Raw genomic sequence first — 23,800 nt, forward strand, 5'->3', positions numbered from 1 at the left:
AGTCTAAGCAGTGTTTTGCCATCATTTATGACTACATACATACATTGTGACAAAAAAGTACTCGGATATTGTAAATAAAAGGCAAAATATTTAGTTTTTCATCAATATTTATTTCACCTTCAAAGTAATCCCCACCATATGCGATGCAATTATTCCACGGATTTTTCCAGTCTTCTTTTCATAAGCACTTTTTGGGATAGCCTTCAGCTCCTTCAGCGATTTTTTTTATATCTTAGATCGAGTGAAAACGGGTTCCATTCCGATGTTTGTTGACTTCTTTACACGTCAAACTCATAAACACACATATCATCGGCATTTATAATGCTCTCCATGAGTAGTGGATTGGTACGATCAAGCATGTCCAAAGAGACCTGTTTACTGTAGTTTAAAAAAAAAATCAAAAACAGCTTTATCGAGACGAGTCGATCAAAACCGCATTTCGTACCCAAAATATCCACCAAAATTAATTAAAGGGACTCGCGAGAGATGTCGAGCTCTCTTACGATCTCTCTAACGCTTGCCTGACGATTTTCAAGCACCAAATATATGTATATACATATATTTACTTTTTTTAATATTTTCTTCAGTTGAAGAGGTCGAAGGTCGCCCAGAACGAGGCATATCTTTAACGATCTCTCGACCCTTTTGAAAGCTTTGTACAACTCTTAAGCATGTGTTTTTGATAAAACTGAATCACCGTAAGTCTTTTCCAACATTCGCAACGATTTCGCATACGAAATTTGGTTAGAAATACAAAGTTTGAGACAAATTCTTTGTTCGAAATTTTTATCCATTGTAAAAATCGCAACGCATCACTGAGGTGTACTGTAACTGGTTGACAGATCGCCCTAATAATTGGCATAGTAATTAAGGATATTCCTGCCAACTTAGCAAACACACATTTTTTTGAAATTTGTTATTCGAAAAAAAATCTTCAAATATTTCTTAAAATATACATATGTAACTGTACCCTTAAAGGTTTTAAACAATTGGTGTTACACTATATGCGCCCCTTAATACTAAAAGTTAAGTTACAAAATCATTAAATATGTATTCTTTATAAGTATCTTTTGACTGATTCTGTAAAGACATCACGTAAATGTTATTGACTATACAAATAAGCATCTTTCTTTAACATATTCTGCAGCAGCTGCAACTCTGCATATTTGATTTTTTTTCTGTATATAAATAAATGGCGGTTATCCTCTGCTAATACACACCTACCTAATACTTATATTTATGTATGTATACATGTATATGCTTCTTATTTGTATTTGAAATCATATTCTAAAGTTATTGTTTCCTCTTTGAATTATGCTTTCAGGCTAGAAACGCTTTGGCAAGAACACCTGCTCGCCACGGTGATGCACTACTCTTCAGTCCAGCTAGTTACTCGCCCATGTAAGTAAGCAATGCTATAAAGCATAACTATTGAATAAATGTACATATGTATGTATGGTATAAATGTAGTTGTTAACATGCTCGTAAACATGGAGTTTTGTAGAAATTATTCGTTTTATATGTAATTCGTTGCATATATGGTTAGTTCTATTAGCCTGGATCGCTTTAAATTAGAAAGAAAAGAAAGCTGGAAACCCGCGCAAAAATACTAAGGTCTTGTTTTTTGCTTTTATCTAAAAATTTTATTTATTTATTAAAATGGCAATATATTTCTCAAATGGTCTAGCAAAGGTCTAACAGCACACACAGCACAGCTGATATACTCCCGCGACTCACTATTTGCGGAATAACTCTTATCAATTCTTCTTGGCGGGAGAGTAGGTTGGTAGGTAGGAATGAACACCTTCGGCTTCAGTAAGCGCTGAGTGTGCCATTTTGATGCACTCTCGTCGGACCCCTATAATTTTGCTATCTCGTTTCATCTTTGCACTCAAACTATTTCGTGCTCTCAATGAAACTAAGTATTCGGAGTCTAGTTTTTGTGAGAGCTTGGCATTCACAGAGATTCCTTGGTTCTAGTGTTATCATACTTGGGCCATATCTGCTTCCTTATCTTGCAGTTGGTTATTGATTTCCATCTGCATAGAGCTATTTGTTCAAAGTGAGTAAAATGCTCTCTTTGGATCACTCCCAGCGTACATCATATTGACTCCGCTACGAATTCATCTAAAGAGGCTCCTACTTTGGCCAACTCATCTGCTTTTTCGTTACCGAATATGTTCCTACGGCCGGGAACCCAAATTAAAGACAAGTAGAGTTGACCTGCCACTAAGCTGAAAGTCTTCGTGCGATTGTTAACTACGCTGGAATTAATAAGTATGGTCGACAAGGCCAGCATTTTTCAAGAATTATTCAGTAAAACACCACATGACTTGTAGTTGTTGTTGTAGCGGCAGAAATCCTCTAAGTTGATTGTCCTTGGCCGGATAAAAATCCGGGCCCGTTCCGGTTACATAGACCTAACCGTCGTGGGAACGATCCTTTATATACCGAATACTGCCGATACTGAGATATTTCGAGAGATACATCCGTCTCTACTCCGCACCCTATTTTGGACCCGTCGGTATAGACGAGCTAATTTACTGAGTGATATTTAAAATGAAACAGTATTTGTTCAGCATAAGTCGAGGCACCTTAATGCACACATATGAAAACGAATAAATACGCAAATGTAAATAAAAACAAACAATCATAATAAATCTTAATAAGTGAATATCCAGAGGATATAGATTTATGAATAAAAGAGCCAATTACAAGATTGAAGCAGCGGAAGTACGGTCAACTATAGATGAAGCAAACTCGCTGACATAAAGTTACTGTGGCCATAATAAGGATAGTGGAAGTTTAAATTTTAGTGACGTATGTATGGTACGTGTAAATCCCAGCTATGTCGAAAAGTTCATATCATTTCTATTTGGGATCACCATTAAAATGCATAGTATGCCCCGTAGTTCGAACTATCTTTCAAAATATACAAATATATTTATTAGCTGTCAGACAATTAGTTTGTGAGATATACCACACCTTTTTTCATTAAGGTAATTTGTGTTATTTTGAAAAAAAAAACTAATAAAAGGAAATTTCTGGTATCAATGAAACACTATTTTTTGATGGAAAAAATGCTGTTAATGTTAAAAGTGACGTGTTGAGTTTTGTCGGAATTTCTTAACACGATATGCATGCACTGAGCCCAAAAGAGTCTGTAGAAGTCCAAGTCTTGGGCCAACGATGCATCTGGTATCTGAATTATGATTATGATAATATTTTGCTGCAGTGCTGCGTATATAAACTTGGTCGGATCATTAGTTTGCGAATTATATCATTTTGTATGAAGCAACTTATGTTATTGTGAAAAATGGATAAAAAGGAATCTCGCGTGTTGATAAAATATTGCATTTTAAAAGATAAAAGTAGACTTGAAGCAAAAACTTGGCTTCATGACGAGCTTCCGGACACTGTCCCAGGCAAATCAACCATCAAGGATTGGTATACTGAGTTTAGAATTAGTGAAATGAGCACCGAAGATAGTGATCGCGACGGACACCCAAAAGTGGTTGTTACCGACGAAAACATCAAAAAGGTCCACAAAATTATTTTGGATAGCCGTAAAGTGAGATTTTTCCAGATAGCAGGCACTCTAAAGATTTAAACTGAACGTGCACATCCTGTCTTTCAAGAATATTTGGATATGAGAAAGCTCTGTGCAAAGTGGATGACGCGCGACCTCACTTTTGGCCAAAACCAACGACGTTTTGATGATTCGGAGATGTTAAAGCATAACAAACACGAATTTTTGCATCGATATGTGGCAATAGGTGAAACATGGCTTTATCATTTCAGTCCGAAGGCGAATCGACAGTCATTCGAGTGGACCCGCTCCTTAAGCATGGGAAAACGCAACAATCGGCTGGCAAGGTTATGGCGCATGGAATAATTTTTATTGACTACCTTGAAAAAGGAAGGACCATCAAAAGTGACTACTGCACAGCATTTTTAAACCGCCGAAAGACGGCCGCATCTGAAAGAAAGTGCTGTTTTACCAAGTCTATGCACTGTGTCACAAGTCAATGAAAACGATAGAAAAAATCCATGAATTGGGCTTCAAATTGCTTCCGCATTCACCATATTTTCCAGATCTGGCCCCCGGCGACTATTACTTGTTCCATAACAGCAAATAAATCTTGCTGGGAACAAAATTTCATTGCATGAAGAGTGGGTCGCCGAAACTGAAGCCTATTTTGAAGCAAAGGTAGGTCGAGAACTTGTCAGTTTACCTTTTGTAACATAATGATCCGATTTCGGCGGTTTCAACGAATGCTCAGCTTTTCAATAAAACAGAACGTGTACTATATTTCAGATCGATATCTCAATAACCAAAAGACTAGTTCGCGTGTATAGCTAGACTCAGTTCGCCTCGATGATAATATATGTATGCTTTATGGGATCTCCGGCGCCTCCTTCTGGCTGTTACAAACTTCTTGGCAAACTTGAGTAGCTTGCTCAGGTTATAATAAAAGAATTAGAAAAAAAATATTATATGTTATTATTTTAGTGGGGTAAATTTAGAAGTACTATATGTATTTTTAAATATTACATAAAAATTAAAGTTCGATTTAACACAATTTATTTCAAGTTTTCAAACTGTACAATTTAATCATTTATACAAAATTTGAAATTTTTTATCATAATTTCTAAAATTTTTCTAAATCTTTGTCTTCATTAGTGCATTAACATACAGTTAGTTTTACGCCTGGTTATGTAATAAATCTTGTTCTTCACTTATGTACCATTGCAACCGCATGAGCATTACAAATATGAAATCGACATCAAACACCTCGGGTTATCATGAAAAATATGCAATTGCAGAAAACTTTTGCAATATTTCATAAATCAATGAGTGCATACATAAATTTGCATGTTCATTCATGTATGTATGCATATGTGTGTATGAGTAATTCACAAGATTACTTAAGCATGTGCCCTGCCAAAATGGTAAAAAGAGAACAACATAAAAAACAAACATTGTGAGTGGAGGAACAGATTAGTTGGAACCAGAATCTTAAAAATAAAAATAAAAAATATTCAATTACCATTTCTAGTAATAATACCATAACATTTTTTTCAAATATATGTACTTATGTGGTAAATTAAACTAGTAAGCTCAATCCCCGTCTTAACAAGTTATCATCGAGAAAATATAACAAATATTTAATATTACTTTTTAAATGGCAAAAGTACTTATTAGTATGTAAATAAATCATATAACATGACATTTTGAAAACATGCGATGCAAATACATACATATCTCGTTAAATATTTTGTAGTCCATAAACTGACCAGCGGCAATGAAGTAGTTTTACGTGAACTAAAAATATAACCCTGAACAAATCAATGTAGCTGATTTTTATTTAAATATTATTAAAAACTAACAAGTACAGCTTTTTGCATTTGCATATATGTATGTAAACATACTACTGATGAAGCTATTAAGTAGCCCTAGGCACTTTGTGAGCTGAAAACTCTTTGATCTGACTGAAAAATCGCCACGCACAGGATCTCTATTCTTCTATCTTTGGTTTGGAATACTAATCTTAACTCAAACACTGGCACAGTATATGAAAATTTAATCCAGTTGCTTTCAGGTTACTAGTCTATAATATTCATCGGTGAAATACACTGTGACAAAAAAGTACCCGGAAATAAAATATTTAATTATTTATTAGTCCTCGAAACAATTTTCATAAACACTTTTTGTGATGGCCTTCAGCTTCTCCTGTGAATTTTGTTTTATCTCTTCGATCGAGGTATGTCTTCAACGATCTGTCGACCGTCTTTGAAGTCTTTGTACCATTCGCGCTTTTGGTTTTGATAAAACTGAATCACCGTATGCCTTTTCCAGCATTCACATCGATTTCGCGCACCTAATTTGTTTAGAAATACAAATTTTGAAAAAAAATTCTAAGCGTTAGGAAATTTTTATTATCATTTTCGGTTTTAGCAACCCAGGTTAGGTTAGATTAGATGATCGATGATATGTGAAGCCATAGAAAAGTAAAGCTCCTGCGTTGGTGACCAATACTAATTTATACAGGCTCCTAATTTCCATTCCCACGAGTTTAGTGGGATATCTGAAGGTATGCGTGTTTAACCTTTGAATTCCCAAACAATAGTCAAGAAGGAAATAATGAGATGTTAGCGTCGGGTGAGATTCCCAACTTTAGAGCATGGACGTGTATAGGCCACCACTAGGGAGAGGCTAGCTTTGCTGAGGGCGGATCTTACGACCGCGCTTGTACCGATAGTGACCGAGCACTGGCCAAGATTCCCTGAAGCCCAGCTATCTATTTAATAATAGAAGACACGAAAAGACGAGAGTACCCACCCGCTCCCATTCCACTGATAGCGGAGCTATGGTGCCTTTTCTTGCTAGCTCATCAGCTTTACAGATACCAGCTGATCCGCTGTGCGCTTTCACGAATACTAGTCTTATGACAAAGTGACTCGATGCCATTGTTAATGAGATTAGGTATTCCTCGACCGCACTGTTAATGAGTTCAAGGGTAGTATCGCTGCTCTGCTATCAGAGTAACAGGCCACTCTCTGCCGGAGGTTGTACTTCGGTGCAATAAATCTACCGCTATCTTAATGGCTAAAACCTCGTCTTGGAAAACTCTGCCATAGAGAGCTTCTGACACTAAACCCCTCCACCAACCTACCCCAAGCTTTTATTCATTCATAAAGCAACTTACTGTCCCTCTCCTTCAATGACTTCTCTTCAAACACAACTCCCTCGCCGGTATGTGGACAGAGAAAGAGCCACCAGAGTTCGGTTTGATAGCCATACACTTTCCATTTGATATCTATGGGCACTATGTTCAAAATGGCATTAAGTGTCATTGTTGGAGTGGACCTTAGTACACCACACATGCTGATGAGTGCCGCCCAAAATTAGCCCAGAAACGGTAAACTACTGTTATCGGTTGCTATGATGGACGGATAGAGATATACTACACTACAAAATCTGATCATCGATACAACTTTATTTTATGTGGCAACAAACAACTGTTACATACATATGTACATATGTACATACATATGTGAAGTTATACTTTGTTGAATATTTTCTATTAAAAATTAATGTAAAATTTAATTGCGGCCTTTGAAAATGAAAATAAACAACAAATTGTGAATAACGGTGGTTTACCACATAATGCAAAACTTCGAAAGACTTTAGTTCCCAAGTTATAAAGTAGGTTACTATTTCATCACATTACGCTTTATCAACAATAAAAATAAAAAATAACTGCCTTTCCCTAAACAAATTCGTATTTTCAGTTTTTCATTATTTTGTATTATTTCCTCAGTTTCTTGCTTTTTTTCCAATTTTATTTTTCGATGCATTTTCCCCCAAGTCGCAACTCACGCTTCTGGGAATTGCGCAAAACTACGCTGCCGCCGTGGTGTAGCACAGATCGCCATCACCAGCCAATAGATTACGCCAAGCGACCGGCCACATCTTGACGCGCGCGCTCAGCCGCGTTTGGCACATAAGGCAATAATGTTTTATATGATTTTTCTATTCTGCATAATGTGATGCATCGTGCGGCGCTTGACGTTTGGAGCTTCTCATTGCAGTTACCCGCACCGTCTACCCACTTACCCACACACGAGCTTGTAAGCTTACTTAGGCTTATGCATATGCATCCAGGCGTGCACGTGTGTGTGGTAGTTGGTGTGTGTGTAAGGCGGCACGGCAGCGGCGTCTAACATTTGGTTATGCTTCTGGCATTTTGCTACAGGTCATAGTTACGTTAGATTTTCTTTATTTCTCGGCTCCTTTTACGCTGACTCGCTGTAGCTATGCATTTGCTTGGCTTGTATTGTTTTTGTTGTTATTTAATTTTGCATCGAATGCATTGGATTGCGAAAAAGAGTTCGTCGAATGGCCATAACGATACTTGCAAGCGGCATTTGCGCAAAGCTTTGCCTACTTTACTGGACTTGCGGACGTATGCACGGACAGACAGACAGACAGACAGTTCGGCAGGCCAACTGACTCAATGACTGACTGACTGAAGGGGCCGGCGCGATGATGGCGTTGGGTTGATGTTGCATACGCTCGTGTGGGGTGATGACTGCGGTCACCGGCGTTTGTCGATTTCCTAATTTTTTTCTTCGCTTGCCTTATGCCGTGTCGCTGTCATTTCATGTGCCAATTTAGTTCTGTTTGGCTTATTTATACCAAGGCAGACATTTCTTCTTCCAAACAACAACAAACGTATATGCATAAGTCATCCATATGCACGTGCATAGACATACATACGTGAGTGTGTCACTTGCAAAGTACGCGCACAAAATTTTGCCTCGCAATTTGATTAGAGCGATACTGGCTGTAATGTTGATCATAATGATCAAATTTTATGTCTCTCCTTTGATTTCATTTTTGGGCAATAATTGAAAAACGGTGCCAGCGCTAGCAACTTTCCACCATTGCGCTGCATATTGTTTGACTTTTTGTTTTTTGCTGTTTTTTTTTTTGTTTTTCAAAATTACTTTTAGCTTGCTGTTGTTGTTGTGTTGCCAACTTGGCTGACAGCGCATTTCTCGATTGTTTGTTTGTTTGTTTGTTTCCCTTCGTCGATGACATTTTCTGCAGCGTTATTCAATTAAAATGCACAGTTAATGAGTTTTCTGTCAGTATTTGAGACGCTGTCGAATATGCAATTACAATTATGGAATTTGTTTTTGTTTTAGGCTGACCAATTACTCTCTAGTTTATGGATAATTCGATTTAAAGTTGCAAACACTAAATATACATGTGTACATATACATATATGTAAATAGATTCCATTTTTTAGTTTAAGCGAAATGTGCTCTGAAACCCGAAACCGCTCTTTTAAGTTAAGCATGTAATCCGAGGCCAGCTGTACAAGCTAGAGATATTACGAAAGACTTTCAAAAAAAAAAAATATTGAAATGATGGTTTCGTCGTTGCCAAAGCGCAAAGGACTATAGGCTAGGTTATGTTAAAACATCTATCCTAGCAGGAATCTCACTTGAACTTTAAAACGCCTATATAAAAAGTCATAACACCATCACAAAGCGCTTTGAGCCAACCGCAAATTTATTGGGACGGCTAATATAAGTTTCGGTCGCATGAATGTCTCTTGGTTCACCAAGATGTTTCAGGCTTGCAAAGGCTGGACAATGGCAGAGAAAGTGACTGGGTGTTTCCACCTCACTTTTATTTATACAACTTTTATTTCGCCCGACGAGATTTTTAGCATGAATACAACAACAAAACTCCTAACACCGACTCATCAGAAGTTGGACTTGTAGAGCCTGGTCTTTCTTCATCGAGAAAGGACTTTACTTTTCTCATGCTTACTCAGTTTAAAGTAGCATTGGTTGACAAGAGTGACGCAGTGTTGTTTTGGTTGGTTGATTCGACATTGTTGTTGTGTCAACGACTTCAAAGTTATGGCTGTCAAGAGTGACGTGTAAGCCAAGTAGCGAATGCGATGACTGCTTGTTTGATGAATAGTTATTCCTTATCCAGTCTGGAAATGTCAGAATACCAGTCATACTCAGAAATCATTTCATCATTTTCAAAATGCTTCACGAAAGACCATTTTTTCAAAACTTTGGTACCAGTTTTCCAGGTGTTGGACAACTGATTTGACTCTTTCTCAATTTTAGCAAAACTTTTTGGACCCTTATTACTAAAATTATTACATAAAGCTAAAAGGTATTTCTACTTAGTTTCGGTATTTCTTACCCCACCAGTGATCGTTCATTGAAAGCTGGTAACAACCCTAAATATTTACCGATGTGTGAAAATGCCAAAAGCAGAAGAAACCTTGTAGTTTCAATAGTTTATCCAAGTAACAAAAAATTCAAGAGTGTTACCAAAAGACTCCCGAAAAAAGCTGTAAAACAACATCATACCATTTTTGATACTATTATATTAGAAAAAGCATAACTATGATAAGAAAGTCAAAAAGTCCGGGAAACTTTAAGCGTTGTAGCTTCTCTGGTCTTATTTAAATGGCATGCCTCAAAAATATTCAGTTTTTGATCCGGAAAATTTAATACCTCATTAATAGTACCTCTTCGTGAGCTTTCTGGTCTTCATTAATCTGTATTTGTTGAAATTGGCCAGCTGAGGGAGTGTAGTTAGACGTAAAAGTCAAACAACTTATTGAGGATAAAAAAAATCCAAACAATAATTTTGGATGACCGTAAAATGAAGTTCAACAACATGGCCGAAAATCCATCGAATTAAGGATTTGGGGATATCGTTATGAATATTTTGGTATGAGAGAGCTCTGTGTAAAGTGGGTGCCGCTCGTGCTCACTTTAACTCTAATAAATGTTAATTTTGCTCTGAAGTTTCTTAATGAATAAAAATAATTATGACTTAAATTTTTGGATACAGCCAATTACTGCCTTTCTGGGGATCTGGCTGCCAGCTACTTTTTTGTTTTCTCAAACCTCAAGAAAATGCTCACTAAAAAGAAATTTAACGAAAATTAATTTTCAGACTCCGATTACACCAAAAATGTGTTCTTGTTTAAAAGGTGACGAACTTTTTAGACTGCCTTGTAACGGCTGATCCTAGTGAAAGTACTTTGGACAGATCACGCGTGAGCCGTGTCAAGCGGTCATGTAATTTTTGTTCAGTATTGATTGACATTTCATCATACAAAGACAAACATATGCCTGAACAACTTTTATAAATCGTTCAACTTTATTACGAAAATTCACGTGTTTCGCGTGCTTCGCTCAACTTATGTTCATCAAAATCGACCTACTGAGCTTACTATTCGCAACACCATCACCCATCTTTAGACCCAGAATTCATTATTGGATAAAATTCGACCAAATAGACCACATCCAGCACGAACTGAAGAAAATATAGCAGCCATAGCTGAGAGGGTACATTAATACCGTGGAGAGTCGATTCGGCGTCGCAGCAACTCGGACTAACGTATGGAACTACTTGGCGCATTTTACGTCGAGATCTTAAATTGAAAGTATACAAAATACAGTTTGTGCAAGAACTGCTGTCGGTCGAACTTCCCAAGCGACTTTTCTATGAACTCTTGAAAATTTCATGCCTGAAATAGAGCTCGTGATTTCGACGACATTTGGTTTCAACAAGACAGCGTCACTTCCCATCGCGTCAATCAATTTATTTATTGAGAGAACACTTCGGTGCGCAGATAATTTCATGTTTTGGGCCGGTCGATTGGCCACCAAGATATTGTGATACATACCGTTAGACTTTTTCCCGTGGGGATATGTATAGTCTAAAGTCTATGCGGATAATCCCGCCTAGTAAAATATCACGCGTGGCATTCGCCAGTTACCAGTCGAAATGCTCGAACGAGTCAACGAAAATTGAACTCAATGGATAGACCATCTGAGACGTAGCCACGGCCAACATTTGAAAGAGATAATCTTCAAAAAATAAACGCTAATAAATGTTCTTTCGAATTACAATAAACATATCCCATTAAATTTGATGTTTCTGTGTTTTTTCAAAGCAGTAACCGGATCAAAGTATTGCAATACCTCTTTCTACCATTCCTGTTTTTATCTATTATAATAAATAAACTGTTTTAATCTCATTTATCATTTGTTCAGTGGTAAAAGTACTTTTATTACACACTGTAGACAGTTTCTCAACTACTAAAACGAAACTTACAAAACTCAAACTCTTAACTTTCAAAAACTGTAATCCAACCACGAGTATTCTCTCACGAATGTTGTCTGATTTAGTTTGCAAAAAGAGATCCATAACGACGTGTTAGTTACAGATGTACCTGACATTAGTATTTACTTATACGTTTATATACATGTATGTATGTACGAAGGTAGCATATGTGTGTAACTATCCATAAGCCATGTTCCATTCCCCAATCCTTGTTCGCCAGCCACCATGCCAATGACCAAATAAATATTTATTTTACCACCTTTTTCCGTTAAATTCAAACACCCACTACGATTATAACGGTAATCTTGTGTTATTCATTACCCACCGATATCATAGCACACACATACTTACAAATATGTATATTTGAATGTTTTTCCCAACAGCGCCGGCACACCACGCAGCCATAGTGCCATAGCCGGCTCCGGCAAGATAGTTTACACATTTGGCAATCCTACGCTTATCGGCACAGCAAAATGGGCATCCACTCAGCAAGCGAAAATCCAAATTAAACAATTACTGTGCCACAACGGTGCAACGCTCGATGAGCCCAAATCCAATTACATGTACGACTGTCTGCGCGAGAAGTGTGATATCGCAGCTGATCGCATTTTTCACATCGGCAAAGAGTTGTGTAAAAAGGTGTTTGGCGCAAACGCGGACAATTATGAGCTGAGTCAAGTGGACAACCATTCGCAGGTAGGTGGTAGAGTGTAAAAATAGAGTGGGCGTACAGTGGTGAGAGTACGTGTGCTGCCAGTTCCCGTTGTTTTCTACCGCCTAGTGTTGTTAAGTAGACATTATCCAACATGTATTTTTTACCCACATAGGAAATTACGAAAACAATTGGCACTATTTGCTGTGATCACGAAGGTCCCTTAGATCCTTCTTCGACTATGTTAGCCGGTACTGATGAGGCGCGTTGCCTAACTGTACGCTTGAACTTCTCCAAAGCTAAATCGGTAGCGGTCTTTCCGGGGCAAATAGCGATCGTGTCGGGAAAAAATCCCAAAGGCGATACTTTCATTGTGGATGAGGTGTTAGCCGAGCGACAACTCAGTCCACCTACAGCGCCCAAACTTACAGATCCATTGAGTTTTGTCATCGTTGCCGGTCCGTATACACATGACGATGATCTTGCTTATGAACCATTGCAAGATTTGATTGCGTACTTAAAGGAGCACAAACCGGATGTGCTAGTATTGACTGGACCGTTTCTGGATGCCGAACACAGGTTAATCTCCGAAAATGTTACGCTGGCCGAGTCATTTGAATCCTTCTTTGAGAAAATGATTACAAGCATTGTGGATGCTATTGGGTGAGTAATGTAATGAGTAAATAACGTTTGTATATTTATTTACCTACAAAAAAACACCTGTAAGTAATCATTAATTATTAAGTGATTCCCAGTACGAGTAAGGTCAATGACTTAGATTACGTTTAGGTAGAATCTCAAGGGAGAAATTCCAAGATTCAAATATTCGACACATTTTCACCTTAATCTTACAATTTTGGAAACGTTTTCTTAGTTGTTATCCTTCAAATGTATTTTTGGTTTGAAAAAAGATCCTATAACACTATTTTAGACTGGGAAGAAACCTATCACAAGACAGTTCCTGTGAAAAATGGATAAAATCTACCATTTTTCACAGTTTCTTCCTGTTAAGTCTTTATATGTTTGTATTTTATATATTGATACTAAAGATTAGATTAAAAGTTGCGGAATGTATGGCAACCTACGGTCTCTTAAGTCCTATTCCGATAGCCTGACGCCTTCTTCTTCTGTTTGTGGGGCAATAAATAAGTATGTGCTCTAGTGTCTCTGTCTTCGGTCACAGAATCAATATAGATCTATGCAACAGTATCGTAATATGTGCAGATATGAGCCTTAGCCTGCTGTTCCCTGGAAGAGCAATTAGTTGCATGAACCATTTTGCAATGAACTCTTCCAGGAACTGATTTGCTTAACGAAACCCGGCCATTCGCTGCTAGTAGCGATTACTACAAGGCCTTTCCTCTTCCCATAGCTCCTCTCGTAGTAGTGGGGTCTACAGCGAAGAACGGCTTCGGTTCTAATGCCTTGGTTTTATTGGTTATGACAAGCCCGTCAATCAATTTCATGATCTCCAGTACCATTTATGATTTGATTTCAACGATCGAGTTTGCCTAAAGTGCCGCTTGACTATCACTGAAAAAGCCAGTATGGCACGATAGGTTTTCTCTAGAATAATATCTGCAAATCTACTATTGATTTCCTTAGCTTGAAAAATGCTTGGAAACATGACCATAGGCACTGATAGTTTGGTGCATGGTCCCACTGTACCAGCCCCGATTGCGCCAGCCCATTTTCGAGCCAAGAAACCATCTATCCCAATGATTCCTCCATTCTAAACTATCTCTATAATTCGAAGTCCGATTGGATTTCTGCTGACTGTTCATGAATAAGCTAGTGTTTAAGCTTTTCAGAAATGTGACGATCTGTGCACAGGACGGACAGGACTTTAAAAGGTAGAGAGTTCACAGAAAGAATCCTTGATTGTCCGAAACGTTATATTTTAAAGATTGCTTTGTCGCAACCATATGCCACTGTTCCTAGAATACTATTGAAAGAAAATACCTGGAATCCAATGGAACGGCTCCATATAAGTGATCTGTGCTTTATACTTACTCTAAATTTCGTTCCGAAAAAGAAAAGTAGAACTATATCCGAATGCTTTTTCTTAAACAAAGTTAAGGAACGGATCCAATACAACAATGACTCCAAAGCAATGTTAAACAGGTTTTTGGAAACTTGTTCCACCGAACCACGCAAAAGTTTGAATAACAATTGAAAGCCATCCATCTCTGACCCTCATATTCTAATATGAGCTAATTATATTTACTATAGGAAAATAAAAATCTGTGATATAACACTTTGACTTTCCATAAGTAACAAGCATTCAGTGGACTCAGGTATGTATGTAAAGAACCGGTGCATTTCATCAATGCCAGATTGTCCTTTGACAGTCGAGAGACCACTAACTGAAAGATTGATGACTACTATAGCTATAGATGGCATATAAATTGATCGATCAAGATCAAGCTCTGCTATGGAATTTTTGGTATTTTTCAAGAATATTGTAGTTTCGAAGCAATTGAGGTTAATGTTTTTTCTCGTTTTTCAGTTATTTTTGTTACTAAATTTTAAAGCGTATTAATTTTTGATTTTTTTTTTTAATTTGTATTGTAAATTTTAACAGCAATTTGACCACGATTTTGATTGTCACTTCACATAAGGACGCCAACGCCGATCCTGTCTATCCCACTATATCGGTACCGTTACGAAAATCATTTCCCAATGTGCATGTCTTGCCCGATCCATCGATGATTGATTTAAATGGCATCGTTGTGGGAATGACCTCCACGGACATAATGCAGCATATAATATCGAATGAGCTGGCCTTGTAAGTGCCATTACACTAATATTTTAATAAATTTTCAGTTTAAGTTACATTTTCTTACAGCAATGCAGGCGATAAGGTAAAGCGCGTCGTCAATCATCTGTTCAATCAAGGTTCCTTTTACCCGCTGCATCCGCCAGCCTGCGATGAGATCAGCTTTGACAGCTTCTTGGCGGCAAGATACGCCAAAATTGAGCAAATACCGAACATACTTCTATTGCCGAGTGATCAGAAGTGTTTCATACGCGTAAATATAGTAAAGCAAGTTTGTTGTAAGCGTCGATTTGATTAAATTTTTATATGATTGCAGGTGGTAAACGGCTGTTTGGCTATAAATCCCGGTCGGTTGGCCGACAGCAATGGCGGCACTTTCGCGCGTTTCGTTATTACGCCGCCGGCCAACAAGGAGGAGACGAACATTTGCAACTTTGTGGCCTGTCAAATACGCAAGGTCTAGCGCACATTTTATACAGCACACGCTAACTGTACAATGTTTTTTCTTAAGTAAAAAATGCATATTTATTTTTTTTCATATATAATTTGTTGTAATACAAAAACAGCAATGTTCATGAAAATGTTTGTTTAACTATAAATAAAACGTACACATTCCTCATTATCGCTTCAATATGCTTATATATATTTATTATAAATTAACAGTTGTATTTGTTGTTAATTTCCAAAGGCACTTGGAAAGTATTTTTTCTCATTTTCGACAATTTCCTCCAAAATGTCATCGATTTCCGTGTCGGGATAACGTTCCACCCAGGACTTAATGTAACCCTCGTGCGTGGCGTCATACGTTTTCAGTTTCACTTTCTCACTCTCCACGTCCGTGTTGGCTTGCACCAAAATTATACGCGGTTTCTTATGCGCCAAACAAATGTCACGCCATTTCGCCCATGGATGCGAGCCACCTTCACTGACCTCCGAGTAGTGTTCATACATTTCACTTGCCGCTGCAATATCAGCAGTCGATTTGTAAACTTGAAGTTTCTTTAGGAATTCTTCGATGGCCTTTCTGCCAACAGTCTGGATTTTTGTGCGGTCCACAGTGAGACGTAAATTTTTACCATCGTCTGTCTCCTCGACGGTGACAAAGCCTTCACCCGCCTCCAGCAGTACCTTCATAATAACGAAGCGTGCGCGCGAATGCGCTTGCATCCATTGTTTGGATTGTGGGTTGTACATTTCCAAAGCAACACCCATACCATTCCAAATTAAACTCAACCAGTTAATATAAATGATTTTCTCCTGCTCAACAGGGTCCTTGAAACCGAAAATCTCCAAGATATCTGCTTGTAGTGAAAGATACAAGCCGACTGCTTCGGCGCGACATTCCTCATAGGAAGAGCCGATCGCGCCGAATTTCGTATCGTAAGTTTCGCCGGGTAAATACCAAGTTTTGATGGGCTCACCAGTAATGAGGTTTTTCGTGTTGTCTTTGTCAAAATTGAACTTGCCGTTCTCATCTATGCGGAAGAGCTTACCGCTACCATGACCGAGCAGCTCGTGCAAGCCAACTTGCACCTGAGGAGTAGATGCGTGCAGATTAAATAATTCTATTTTAAACAGGAAAACCAAGAAAGCTTACCTCGAAAGACTTCACTTTGTACTCCTTCATTAGCTCTTGATCTTCATCCGAAAGGAATGGAATGGGGTCTTTGCGGTTAATATTGGCCAACACGTTGCCGAGCGATACGTTTTTGAAACCCTCATCCTGACGGATCTCGTCATCTAAAAATCAGAAGCAAAGCAGAAAATTGTAAATAAATTAGTTTCGAAATTTGTTTTGCAAAAAAAAAGAACTACGTACAATTTGGAATGTTGATTCCTGCTGGTACGCCACTACCAGCAAACGTCAGTACATCCAGTGAAGTGAAGTCTGGTTTCAAATACGTGTCTTTCTCGTAAGCTTCAGTCCAGGGCAAATATTCCAACAGCTTTTCTGCGCGTGCTACCAGTTCGGCGAACTTGGCAGAGCTTTCCTTGTTCACCATTGCCACAAAGCCCTCAAATTCGGCGCGCCCACCTGCCGGATCACGATATGTTTCAATGAAGCCAATATAGGTTTCGATAACAGGTCCCTTATCCTTAATCCACCATCTGCAATAATAAGCAATAATATATTTGCTTCGAGTAAAATATTATGCGTCTAATGTGTATACCTGGATCCATCCTTATGATCTGCTAATGAACCTTCTTGGAACGACTTTATATAGTGTTCAATCATTTTTTGCTCATTTTCATTTGCCGCATACTTTTTCGCTTTCTCCAGGTTTTTATTGACACGCTGCAAGAGCTTCTGATAGTCACCACGTGTTACACGAAAACTATTGCCATTGTAGCTCTCCAAGGGCAGAGTTATGCCATCCTTGTCGGAATTATCCACCGAACCCAACTTAATATCGTAAACAGTTTGGCCATTTTCGACCACTTTAAATGTACGACACATATAGGGTTCAATACGCTTCGATGTTAACCACTCATTGACAATGTCGGCATCTTCTTTCGTACAGTTATCTGACCAATACGTCGTTATGCCGTTGGGTGCAAAACCCAAAACCTCATCGCGCGGTTTCAACGCGTAGATGAGCGGAGCGGCCTTCTCATAGGCGGCTGATACACGCTTATCACTTGAATGGGCAGTTGATGAGCGAACAATCGTCTCGAATTTTTTCTCGTCCAAATTCGGAATGATTTTACTGTCGCCCATACCTTTGTAGTTACCGGCATTGGCAAAAATACCACAAGCATAAACCAAGAAGGCCTAAAATAATGGAGAAAGCTTGTTACCAACACTATTCAATCACAATTAGCACTTATTACATAATCTTGAATTAAAAACTGACTTACGGTGAACTCATCTTCAGTAATGCCATTAGACAAAACCTTTGCTTTCAATTCTTCCAATGGTTCGGCGACAAAAATGCGGTGTAGAAATGAGAAAATTAACGGTGCTTCCGGACTAGACTGTATCAGCGCTATAAGACCACCGTCCCATGAAGCTTTACTGAAGTAGTGAGCGTAGAGTTTTTCCTTCTCTGTTAAGCCCATGAATGCATTCTTGCACTCCAAATCAGCAATCGGTTGCGTATTGGGCAAAACAAAATGTGCTGCGTTGGCGGAAGACATGGTGCGTATAAACGAAGTGTAGCTACTGAAATAACAAATTATGAATGCATAATAATCAAAAGTTCTCGAATAAATGTTTGGCATAAAATGTATAGAATAAATTGCGAATACCTTAAATTTAATTTATTTGTACTAATATTTGAAGTCTGAGATAATAGTAAGCTATTAAGTTTTCGAGCGTTCCCTGAATTTCCCACATCACCCAAATTTCTGCTAGGGATAGATAACTGAGGACCAATTCTGCGAATTGTTTTGTATGTCATTAAAGTTCTTCTAACGCTAAGCATTTTTGAGTTTTTTGGATGTCTAATAATTTCAAATTTTAGTACTGAAAATAGAGGTGTGGTTTAAAACAAATTCAATTGTACTTCGGATTATCGGAAGAAGTTTGTACTTACATTTGTACTCGTTTTAGAAAAATTTCTATATCTAATTGGGATTTGTGGAAAGTTTTGAAGAGAGCATAGACTGAAATTAGCAAAAAAAATTTATGTTAGCAGTTGTGAAAACATAACAAGAATTAGATTAACGATTCTTGTTCATTATGAATTGAATGCGAGTAACGAATGAAAACAAAAGTCTGTCAGTTAGTTAGTTAGGTTTTATATTTGAACATAGTTGGTTGAATTTAAAATTTAATTTAAAACAGCTTTGAAAAGAACTAGGTTTTGATGCAAATCAAAAAACATACGCAATAAAACTTTAGTTTAGTCGTGTTATAACAACAACGAAAGTGTAGGTTAATGTAGAAAATCAGAATTTGTTTATCTTCTGTTATCAGTATTATCGCTTGTTGAAATAAAACCTATATCTTAAAGTTATCTACAACGCCATATTTTTCAAGAGATTGTATATTTATGTTGAATGTATGTATATATTTAGTCGACTATTGCAATTTATTTAAGGAACCGACAGATTGGAGAAGTGCATTGTTTCTTTGCAGGTATTTACATATGTATGTATATGCACTTTGTTAAAACATATTAATGCATATGTCTAAATGGGTATAAATTATTTTAACTTAAGCTCGTACAGCATTGATAAATTTTTTAGAATTAATCAAAAAATAAATCGCTATGATACAGGAAAATACAATTCGGTTCATAATTTCATATTATAAAAGCTTAAATTATAAATATGTATGTACATATATTTTATATGCAAATGTATATAAGAAATACGTGTTGTGAGTTGCATTTTGAGTTCTATAAGTGCCACGCGATACACATTAACCGGCTAATTATTGAATCAACGAATATACAGATGTGTATCCACGTAAAAAGTGTTTATTCTTTCAGAAGTTTAACACATTTATAAAGCTAAAATCTGTTTTTCATTTTGTAAAATCAAAACAACGATGAACTACATATGTATGTATACACTAGTAATTTGCTCTAATTATTATATGTAGAATTATATTATTTTTTATAACTTATAAAAGTATATTACCTTTTTGTAATAATTCTCAAAAATGCTTGGCAATTTGACTTTCCTTTTAATTCGCCTTTAAAAATTATTCATTCACTTCCACAAATACTCAATTGAATAATAAAACAATGAGCGCGGTGACTCGGAATTTTACAATGAAATGAAAACAGCTGATGCAATTAATGTTAGAGTTCCCGAGTTGCTAAGAAATGTATAACAGTTTTGATATACATATACAAATTAGCTTTACAGTACAGCATACTGAAATATTCTACTTAACCAAATGTATGTGAAGTAAAATTTTATTTTAATGACACGCTAATGTTTAAAAATTGATTATTTTATTTATTTATAATTCATTACATGCATAACCTACCTAACTATAGCACAAATTAAATTCATGGTGGAATCACAATTCATTTACAACATTTAAACATAAAAGCACAATATGGTTCATTCAATTACTACAATAAATTAATTGATATACAAAGAAAGAATTTAAATGCAAAGAGGCATCTTGCGACATCATTAAATATTATTAAGCATATTACATCTATAGGTGTATTTATCACAGAAATTATCTGCCTTTCTATTGCAACTGCTCCATGGCTCTTAATGCTGACTCTTCATCAATGTCCGGAATTATGGATTCAAACATACTTTTGGGAAAAGCTACATTTCCGATCATAACAACTTCATTCGGATCTAATGATGGTTCTAGGCCATCAATTACATCATTGTTTACAGATGGCATACTCATAAGAGTTGGTGTTACAGTTGGTATGCCACTCATACTGATTGAGGCATTATTGGCATGCTGCTGTTGAACTACTACTTGAGCAGCAGCGGCAGCTGCTGCTGCTTCCAACTGTAATTTTTGCATTTGCATCATTAAACGAGCGTTCGCATCCAAGTGCGAATGTCTAGCTCTTATATGCTTGTCTCGATCGCCGCGTTGACGAAAATTCTTTGTACAAAATAGACAACCAAATGGTTTTTCACCAGTATGGATTCGTTGATGATTCTTAAGCGCATCTGCACGATAAAAACGTTTACCACACTCTTCACATTCATAACGTCGCTCGCCACGATGTATAAGACGGTGCTGATAGAAAACGGAGCCAGTTAAGAAGCGTTTGCCGCACACCAAGCAATGATAAGGACGTTCACCAGTATGACACTTGCGAATGTGATCATTCAAGTCGGGACGAATGGTAAATTTACGTGTACAACCGGGTTCCTTGCAAGCAAAGGGTTTTACCCCTGTAAAAGTTTAGTACAATAGTTTTTAATATCACGGTAAATTCATAGATACTTTATAATACGCTTACCTTGATGAAAACGCAAATGCTGCCATAAGTGGCTGGATTGGGTATACGATTTCCCGCACATATCACATAAGTATTGACGTGTTTTACTGGATGAACCAGTTCCATCTTTATCGCGTTTATACTTCTTATAATGCTTTTCTTCATAATGGGCCACACATTCCTGCGCAAATTCAAATACCACATCGCAATACTCACAAGGTAACTGTAGTACACCAAGGCATTTATTCAAACGGGGAAAGAAATGATAAGTAGTGTATCTGTTAAAAACAAAAAAGGTAATTTTTTTATGAGTTCATATGCATTAAATTTAATATTTACCTATGCTCATGTAACTGATCAAGGGATTGAAATTTATTCTCGCAAACATTACAAACAAAGTAACGCTGTGTAGAAGCTTGATGCACCTTAAGATTTTCTCGCATAAATACACACTCAGCTTGCCAATGCGCACATATTTCTTTAGACGTGCGCATATGAATATCGCATGAAAAGCATTCAAAACGTCGTTCAGGCAAATGGCAAGCCGAATGTACAAATAAATAGGATACTTCTGAAAAAACGAAATCACAAAATTCACACTGCAAAATGCAACTTAAAATAACCATTTTGAGGTAAACAGGTGGTTTATCTCCATGAACTGTTAGCGGCCCCGCACAACTATTGGTCTGTTTTAAAATATTTATTTAATTTTTTACTTATTATCTATACCTGATTCTATAACAATTACTTACCTCCATCTTCAAAAAATTCATAGCATCGTCTACATAAGATTCGTACGGAATTTCAGCACAATTATCGAATTCTTTCTCTTCCTGCATACTTCCGGGAAAGTGAGAACATAAATGTTTGAACGCTGCAAATGGCTCAAAAAATACTCTTCCGCATAGTGTACACTTAATGACAACTCGCAGCCCATTAACACTCTGTAAGGAGCTACTTTGTGATGAAGACGTTTTACCACCTGACGAAGCGCCTGGTGTTGGTATAAGATCCATTGCATGTTTCTCCATATGCCGTAAAAGGCCTGATGCATGCACGAATTTACGCTCGCATAGTGTACACTCATGAGGACCATCTTGCTTTTTGGTAGCAGTATTCGATGAATTCGAGCCAGTCGATGTATTTGATGTATTACCTAAAATACTACTTGAATTACTTGTATTGTTATTTATTGACGCATTAACGTCATATTTAAGTTCATCTTTCAAGAATCGCCGGATGCGTATCTGATTTTCGCGCAATAACCGAATGCATGCCGGTTCCGGTGGCAATAGTGGTTCTTCCTTGATTGGTTTATTAATAGGCGTAGATGCAGCTGGGGGAATGATAAGATTATGGTGTTCATCGTAATCACAAATGTGAGATTGAAAAGATATGATATCAAAGAGGCAGTTGCAATTGGAACACTTCACAATACGATAAGCCGATGATGGAACATCGGGCGGAATATATAATTTAGTATCTGGAGTTGAGAGTTTTTAAAAAGTTATAAATAATTTTATGTATATTTCATATATGCACACATACCAAGCGGACTACTTTGGGGTTGTGTCTCCAGAAACTTCAAAAGTTTCAATTCTTCTTCTGTTGCATCGAATGACCCCGTTGTTTGTTTCACTGTTTCATTAACCATTACTGTTGGCTCGGGGATTGGTGTGGCAAATGGTGTTAATGGCACTGTGCCCACCAAATCCAAAAAAGCCGGTTCTGTGCCTCTACCAGTAATATTACTCAAATCGAGTACATCATTTATATCGAAAGGAGGAATGTTTGTTGTTGTTGGTAACTTGAAAACCGATTCATAATTTTCCAGCCTTGTTTTGGTTAAATCTTGCGGTTCCTCCTCTGTTATGCAACTAAGACTTCCGGAAGGAAATGTAAATGTTGCCGATGAATCTATAACGGACTTTTCTCTGTAATCAGAATTAAATTCTTTTAATTGTGCAAAAAGTTGTTCCGACAGCCAGGCGTCAGAATTTGTGAATTCTTCTTCACTTGTATTCATCATAATTAATTTATTTCAAATTGCAACTCATTAAAAAATATTCGATGTTTTATCGGCTAAACGCTGTTTCTAGATACGTATATATATTGTTTTTTTTTTCAAAAAAAATATGGCGTCTTGACAAATTTAGCAAGCCTACTATTTGTATGTTACTCGATAAAGTTTATTTTGAGTGAACAAATATATAATAGTGTTAATAATTCAAAATAATGAGAATGAAAAGTATTTTGTGTGCACATAAGTACGTAATAGAAAGAATTGCAATCGTTAGAAATTCATAACAAAAACTAAATCGTCCATTCAACTGTTTAAAAAATCTGTGCACTACATCAAATCATATGTTCGTAATAAAATGAATCGTAGTTAAATAAAATTACAAGTTACAACTAATTTTTAAGTATTATTGTATCAAAAATATATATGTAGTTTTGTGCTACATCCAATTTTAATAAAGAAAAATCAACCAATTTTCTCAAACAAAGAGTGTTGTTCATGATAAAAGAAAAATAATATTATTATGTTTAAAATAAACCTCCAGAATACTTTTACCAATTGATTTCAAAAATATGTTAACCCGCTTTTTTTTATATTTGAAAGTCGATGTATTTTATAAAGTTGGAAATGTGGAAACATGCCATTATCACGGAAAGCGCAAAAGAAAATAGAAACACCTACCAAGTAGGAATAATTTGTGTACTCCGCAAGAAGATAGAATTCAGAATAAGTGGATCCCTTGTTCCGATAAAAAGGTATAACTTTTAATTTTAAATTAATAATATTTCGACTT

The 23,800-nt window shown here is 36.9% G+C and overlaps 3 protein-coding genes across 6 annotated transcripts in view; 1 reads left to right on the forward strand and 2 right to left on the reverse strand.

The window, feature by feature from the left end:
• The window catches only part of LOC120780842 (DNA polymerase alpha subunit B), a 126,927-nt gene extending 111,185 nt beyond the window's left edge, over positions 1-15,742 (forward strand). The window contains exons 3-8 of the mRNA XM_040113291.1: positions 1,325-1,401; positions 12,064-12,376; positions 12,508-12,995; positions 14,917-15,120; positions 15,181-15,364; positions 15,428-15,742. Coding sequence (XP_039969225.1) covers positions 1,325-1,401; positions 12,064-12,376; positions 12,508-12,995; positions 14,917-15,120; positions 15,181-15,364; positions 15,428-15,574 — 1,413 coding nt within the window. The 3' untranslated portion in view covers positions 15,575-15,742. The remainder of the gene's footprint in view (positions 1-1,324; positions 1,402-12,063; positions 12,377-12,507; positions 12,996-14,916; positions 15,121-15,180; positions 15,365-15,427) is intronic.
• Positions 15,688-19,825, reverse strand: LOC120778484 (dipeptidyl peptidase 3). 4 transcript variants are annotated; one of them, XM_040111501.1, is made up of 8 exons: positions 19,699-19,825; positions 18,648-18,717; positions 18,361-18,577; positions 17,971-18,271; positions 17,283-17,884; positions 16,931-17,220; positions 16,709-16,851; positions 15,688-16,644 (listed from the first exon to the last, which is right to left on the reverse strand). In XM_040111501.1, the coding sequence occupies exons 3-8, from the start codon at positions 18,534-18,536 to the stop codon at positions 15,787-15,789; spliced, it is 2,370 nt and encodes a 789-aa protein (XP_039967435.1). In that variant the 5' UTR covers positions 18,537-18,577; positions 18,648-18,717; positions 19,699-19,825; the 3' UTR covers positions 15,688-15,786. The 4 variants fall into 4 exon arrangements, with proteins under 4 accessions (XP_039967435.1, XP_039966654.1, XP_039968513.1 ...); XM_040110720.1 differs by having other exon boundaries at positions 17,971-18,274; positions 19,699-19,824; XM_040112579.1 differs by lacking the exons at positions 18,361-18,577; positions 18,648-18,717 and having other exon boundaries at positions 19,699-19,823.
• Positions 19,826-20,074: 249 nt separating this feature from the next.
• LOC120766872 (testis-specific zinc finger protein topi) lies at positions 20,075-23,082 on the reverse strand. The gene is made up of 5 exons (XM_040092603.1): positions 22,536-23,082; positions 21,740-22,470; positions 21,327-21,673; positions 21,009-21,265; positions 20,075-20,940 (listed from the first exon to the last, which is right to left on the reverse strand). Exons 1-5 carry the CDS (start codon positions 23,014-23,016, stop codon positions 20,267-20,269), a joined length of 2,490 nt encoding a protein of 829 aa, XP_039948537.1. The 5' UTR covers positions 23,017-23,082; the 3' UTR covers positions 20,075-20,266.
• Between the last annotated feature and the right edge of the window lie 718 nt (positions 23,083-23,800).

The sequence above is a fragment of the Bactrocera tryoni genome, chromosome 1 (assembly GCF_016617805.1).
Source record: "Bactrocera tryoni isolate S06 chromosome 1, CSIRO_BtryS06_freeze2, whole genome shotgun sequence".
NCBI lineage: Eukaryota > Metazoa > Arthropoda > Insecta > Diptera > Tephritidae > Bactrocera > Bactrocera tryoni.